Source organism: Chionomys nivalis, chromosome 13, assembly GCF_950005125.1.
Source record: "Chionomys nivalis chromosome 13, mChiNiv1.1, whole genome shotgun sequence".
NCBI lineage: Eukaryota > Metazoa > Chordata > Mammalia > Rodentia > Cricetidae > Chionomys > Chionomys nivalis.
Window position 1 is genome coordinate 66,618,268 of NC_080098.1, and position 6,254 is coordinate 66,624,521.

At 50.4% G+C, this 6,254-nt stretch overlaps 1 protein-coding gene across 2 annotated transcripts in view; it reads left to right on the top strand.

Moving 5' to 3' along the window:
- Sema4d (semaphorin 4D) overlaps positions 1–4,948 on the top strand; it is a 101,607-nt gene extending 96,659 nt beyond the window's left edge. For both annotated transcript variants that reach the window (XM_057787110.1, XM_057787113.1), the window contains 2 exons: positions 3,293–3,390; positions 4,202–4,948. In XM_057787110.1, coding sequence (XP_057643093.1) covers positions 3,293–3,390; positions 4,202–4,228 — 125 coding nt within the window. In that variant the 3' untranslated portion in view covers positions 4,229–4,948. The remainder of the gene's footprint in view (positions 1–3,292; positions 3,391–4,201) is intronic.
- Positions 4,949–6,254: the final 1,306 nt, after the last annotated feature.

The following is a 6,254-nucleotide window of genomic DNA, read 5'->3' on the forward strand; positions in this document are numbered from 1 at the left end:
GTTTGTGAGGCTAAAAGAGTACAAGTGCTTGCTGGATGACCTCGTTTGATCCCTGGGACCCGTGTAGTGCAAACAGAGAAATGACTCCAAGTTGTTCTCTGACTTCCACACACAGGTGAACATGTGTATGCTCCCCCTCTCTCAACAAAAGAATATAACAGAAAATCTGGGTGTGATGGTAGGCACTTGTTACCCCATTGCTGGGGAGGCACAGGCAGGCAGATCCCTGGGGCTCACTGGTTTATCAGCGTAGCCAAGTCAGTAAGCCCCAAGACCAGGGGAACCTAGGGTCGATTTATTTCTCTCTCTCTGACACACACACACACACACACCCCACACACTCTGTCTCAGTCTCTCACACACACAGAGCCCCTCTTTCCTGTGCCATTTCTCATGTGGTCTGCTGATCTCCATTTGCAGGTTACTTAGTTACCATAAACTCAACACCAGGCACTCATTTGAGCATTAAACACACCGGCTTGTTTCTAACCTACAACCTTCCATCATCTGCTTCCCAGAAGAGTCAAGGTGTCACTTTTTGAGACAATCCCTCACTCTGTAGCCCAAATAAGCTTTCCTGTGATCCTCCTGCCTCAGCTTCTTGAGTGCTGGAATTACAGGTTTGTACCACACCTGGTTTGGGATCGCATCACTTTGAAGCCAGTGTCTTCATGTTGGATCAAGGGTCTGATTTCTGTGAGTTCCGTGTGCTCTTCTACTGAGCTGTTTTATGCGTTGTCTTGTGGCACACCTCACAACAGATGTGGAGGTAAACACCTTCAAAGCTTGATCCCTGTGTGCTAGTTTAGCTGGGTACCCAGGCAGTCCAGACACACATCCTGACATCTGAGGTCACTGTCTGGTGGTGCTGAGCACTTCACCTGATATCTCCCCCCTTTTTTGAGACAGAGTCTCACTGTATATCTGTCAACGGAGACCTCTTTAATCTCTGGAAGCTTGTTTTCTCAAACAGTTACAATTAAAAATGGCTTGATCTTTTCACACTTTTCTAGGGCCCATTAGTTAGGGAGCCCTTGCCCCCCAGTTCTGGGGCATTTTCTTGACTGTATTTACTATTTTCCATCTATTGTGAGAGCTGGACCTCTCCTCTAGGGAGCTACCTTGTTCTTTCCTGTCATCTTTTAACTTTTCTACTCCCACATACGTTGTCTCAGCTTCACCGTGTTCTAAAGCCTAAGGGGTCTTTTAGAAATGAGGCTTTGGCTTTACTGCATTCTGCTGTTCACAGCTGGCCACCTTCTGCCTTCCACAATACGGACAGACTTCATTCTCCCCAATTTTCTTCTCTCCATGTTGTCTTTTTCAAAGCATGTGATCTGGACCAAGTAGCATCTGCATGGCCTGGGGCTCACCGGGAAGCCAGGGTCAGGACTGCAGGGTGAGGAGTTCAGAAGCCCCATGCAGGTGATGATGTGCACTATGCTGAGGAACAGGCTGTCCTCCCACTGAGCACAATACAATCAATCTCCTCCTCCCCTGGCTCTTACAGAATGAGTCTTTTGTTTCAGCCAAAGTGGGGCTCAGCATTAAAACCCAGCAGCAGCCCAGACCTAGAACAAATATCGGGCACAGCAAGGCTTAGCTGGGTTGGAGATCAGGAGACTTAATTGGGAAAAGGGCAGGGCTTCCTCCTTCAGTGTTGAATGCCCCCTCAATCTGCTTGTTATGTACCCAACCCAGAGACTTTTTGTGTGCTAGGGCAGAGGGAGGGTGGCCCCTGGTTGGGCAGTCTTTTAAGCCATAGCATGCTACCCCTCCCTTATCCCGACAATCCAGCACTGATTGCCCCATAGCTCTGCTGTGAAGCTGTCCTGGGACAGCAGCTGTCTTGCAGCTGCCCACTTTCTGGGTCTCCTGCAGCTTCTGAAAAAAAAAAAAGTCCTCTGCTGTCCTTCAGTGGGGTCTAGAGAAAACTCCAGCTCACTGTCCACATCTGAGCAATGGCCTGATGCCTGGTCATCAGGATGAACCAGAATCAGCAGAGGGGGGCCTGTGACTTTCAAATTCTCACGGGGAGTTAGGGCAGCACTAGCAAGCACCTACAGTCACCAGAGAGGCACCAGGCAGTGGGAAGTCAATTTACAAGGATGAAGAAATAACTGATGCTGAGACAGAAGCCCACAAAGGCAAATGATTTGCCCCAGGTGAGCAGCTAATGAAGATGCAGGATGGCAATGCCATACCCAAGCTACTACATGCATGCACATGCGTGTGCACACACACATGCACGCACGCACACACACTTTAGCATCAAGGATTGATCATAGGATACAATCATGCTAGGACAGGTCAGTATTAATCTGTGCCACCCAGTGTTTCCAGGTCCCGCAAAGCTGCAGCAGGGTGAACAGGGAAAAGTGATTCTGTGATTCTAATAGTTGGAGGGGCTACACTGCTCATTGTGCTGTCAGAATCCATCTGCAGGGCCCCAAGCATGGCTGGGAAGAACTAGCTCCCTCTCCCCCACTGTGGCCAGCAGGTCTGAGCTTCAGGTTAGGGCTCTCATGGCATTCTGAAGGACCACTGGGCATTAGTAGTTCTTCATGTTGGATGGGCTCATGTCCATGAAATTCCTTCTGACATTGGTGGCGTAAACAACAGTTCAAGGACATGGTGTGCCTTTTTACATGCTGTTGGCTTTGTTTTCAGAATCCAGAAAGCACTCAGGGGACCATGGAGAGAGAGGCAAGGGAAATCTCCCCAAAGCCCTGAACCCACAATCATGCTGGCTTCCCAAGATTCTACCAACGTTGGGGAGAACTAAGCTAGATTCTGAGCAGGGGCACCTGTTCTTACTGAAGGGGTCTACAGGCTCACCTGCAATGTGGGGCCTCTGCCACCCAGGAAATGACAATGGGATGTAGAGGCCAGGTCCACTGGAGCCTTGGAGAGCATCTGTGGCTGGGAAGAGGGGGTAAGTGGAGACACTGACTGTGAGGTGGCACACACCTTGGAATCACAGAACTAGAAAGGCTGAAGCAGGAGGATTTCAAGTTTAGATCCAGCCTGGGCTACAGGGTGAATTCAAGGCAACTAGGTCGAATAAACAAAACTGTCCGAAAAACCAACCAACCAATAATGAAATGCAAAACCCACTGGCTCCCCAGATCTCTACTGTGACCCCCTCAGGCCAGTGAGGGGATTCTCCATTGGGACAGATCACTAGAGCAGATCAGAACTTCAGCCTAGGGTGTGGTCCTGTAGGACAGTACGCACCTATAGCACTCCAGAGGTCTCCAAAGCTGTGACCTTGACTCTGCTTGTCTTGCAGAGGTATCCCAGCAAGAAAAGTGGAACCAGGAGCTTGCTGCATGGCGAGCCGTCACTGGGGAGCACGATCGACTGATGCAGGGCTGGAGGAAGGCATGGGTACGTATCTGGCCACCAGGGAGACTTTGCAAGGGATCCCTATTTTGCCAGTGGCTCCTGTGGCTTCCTCTCAGTCCTTAGAGAAGTTCTGCTTCTCGATTGCTCTGGGGAAACTCTGGGCTGTCACTGAGGCTAACAGAAGCAAGATGGTAGAGGAGACCAAAATAGGATTTGTAGGTCATGCACAAGTCAGTAGCTATCCGCTCTCCAGGGCTATCCTAGCTTCTGGGCAGGTCTCTTGGAGCACACTGCTTTCACGAGAGCAGAGAATAGCTGCTGCCGCATGACATGGAGAGGGGTGCCCTGGCGCAGCCCTGGTGGGGTTGTTACTACCCACGAGCCTGCAGAAGGGAGGGCATCCCCAGGCAGGATGCCCTCAGATAGGCTCAGGTCCCTGTGCTGCACTCTGGCCAGGACTTCCTTGGGATGAGCTACCACACAAATGGGGAGCTCTGTCCTCAAGAGGCCTGAGTGTGTGGTTAGATGAGTGCCAGCTGTCAACAGTGTTGTCAAGTCTTCTCTCATCAGAGCCTATGCAGGTCTCCCCTCCAAGGTCCTCTGTGACGCTAGGAGATGCTGCTCTACTGATGTCATGATGCCACAGGACAACAGTCCCTTTCTGAAGGCAGGATGCTTGGCTCTGTCTGGAGCAGGATCAGGAACATGAGCACACAGGCCTCTGAGTCTCTAGAGAAACTACCTGAGTACTTATCCTTAAACTCTGGGTGGGTGGGCTCTGCCCCAGGACAAGAAGGATCTATTCTATTAGGCCACAAAGTCAACATTTCTTATTTTTTATTTATTTTTTTAGGAGAGCTGCAGCAAGGACAACTTCTAGCTACCTGAGGCAGTCCTCAACAGAACCCAACTGACCTTGTTGACACCAGCTGCCAGCTGCAGACACACCTGACGAAGGCACCAGCACCTACCGCACCAAGCTGTTTTGGTCTTGGTTGGCTCCACACACACTCACTGGCCACTGCCTGAGTGGCCCCTCCTAGAGGCTGGGAATTTCTAGGTCAGAGCTCCTGTGGGCATGAGACAGACCAGGACTCTTTTACATTAGCTGTTTACATAACAGAAGGGTCAGCTGCCGGAAGAAACAGGTAGCTGACCCGTTTGAAGCTCCACATCCAAGCAGCTGATGGAGCAGCGTGTGACAGCTAACCTGATGGCGGCCACCCCTGCATTATCCCTAGGACTTCACTGCACACTCATGCCCCTCCTCCAGGGTCAGCACAGCTAATCTCTGCTCCGGTTTTGTGGATCTAAGTCAAATCTGTGGATGTGGCCACCTAGTAAACAGGTCATTGATTTTGTTCCAGGATCTGCCCTGGGACAGGAGAGGTGAGACTTCATGAGAGAATATTTTGCCTTAAACCTTGAGTGAGGATGAGGAAGTCGCTCTTTGCTAATCTCAGAACACAAGGCTGTTTTCCAAAGCACAGTGGTTCCCACCCATGTTTACCCTGTCAGCGCTCCGCTTCTGAGGTAGAAAAGCCAAACAAGTCAATTATGCAAACCTTCTGGTGCCGTATTAAACTGTTTGCAGTGCTGAGTAAGCGTGTCTTGTAGCTGCTTCCAAGTCTCCATATTACAGTCTTTGAAGCTTGTGGGTGTGTGGGACCTGGGTAGGTGTGGCCCAAGAGATGCTCGGCCTTTAATCTTGGTAGACATGTCTCTTCTTGTCAATCATAAAACCTAAAACTCTCTTCTAAACAAAGCCATGCCTCTCTATGATCCCTGGAGACGCTGGCTTGCTCAGCCCGCTCAATGTCCCTTCTTTCGGGGACAAATGAGTCAGGTAACCGTCCGGGTGTGAGGTTAGCTGGTCCCTCCGCAGCCCAGTGTGAAAAGGGATCCTGAGGCAGAGACCCTCAGGAGGTCATGTGTACTGTCCCCTCCTCTAGGTGTACTGTCTGCCACCTACTCACCTATCTGGCCGGTGCACAGTAACCACACCTGCAGCAGCCCCCTTCATACCTTTGCAAAGGAATTTTTATAAACTATTTTTACTGGTTCTATTTGAGGTGTGGCTTCAGCCATGAGAAACTGCCCAGTCCCTCTCCTTGTTGCTTCCTGCATCTTCCCTGAAGTCTGAACTGGTCAGGACCTGTCTATGCCCCAAAACAGCCACACACTTGAGGTTGCAGAGAGCATGATTATTAAGGCTCCTTGCTCAGCTGGGTGGGGTGGGACGGGGCAGGCTTTTAATTCCAGCACTTGGGAGGCAGAGGCAGGCGGATCTTTCTTCTAGGCTAGCCTGGTCTATCTACAGAGCAGCCAGGGCTATACAGAAAAACTCTGCCTCAAAAAACCACACCTTTAATCCCAGCACTCAGGAGGCAGAGGCAGGCAGATCTCTGTGAGTTCAAGGCCAGCCTGGTCTACAAGAGATAGCTCCAGGACAGGCTCCAAAGCTACAGAGAAACCCTGTCTCGAAAAACCAAAAAAAAAACAAAAAAAATCCCTGTTTGGTGCACCAAGAGTGGGCGCCACACTGCTTGGTGATGACACAACCATGGCACCACAGGAGGGGACCTGGTGAAGGACGTCTAGAAACAGAATGAGGAGTCAGAAACCTACTCATGGGCGCCATCGTGGGCCAGGAGCCTAGACAAGCAGACACCACGGACAAGGCAACCTCAGGGCAGAAGGCCCTCAATCAGGAGACATTGCAGATCAATTTTTTGTCTTATCAAATTTCAGAATTCTACTGCTGAGTGTAGCTGACATGGTACTTTAAAAAATATTCATAAACTAATTTCAGAGCTTTCCCCCTCAAATAATCTATTTCCAGACTTCCTCCAATCCACTTGCTACCCTCTGACAGGGATGGGAGAAGACAGAGTACCCCGTCCTGC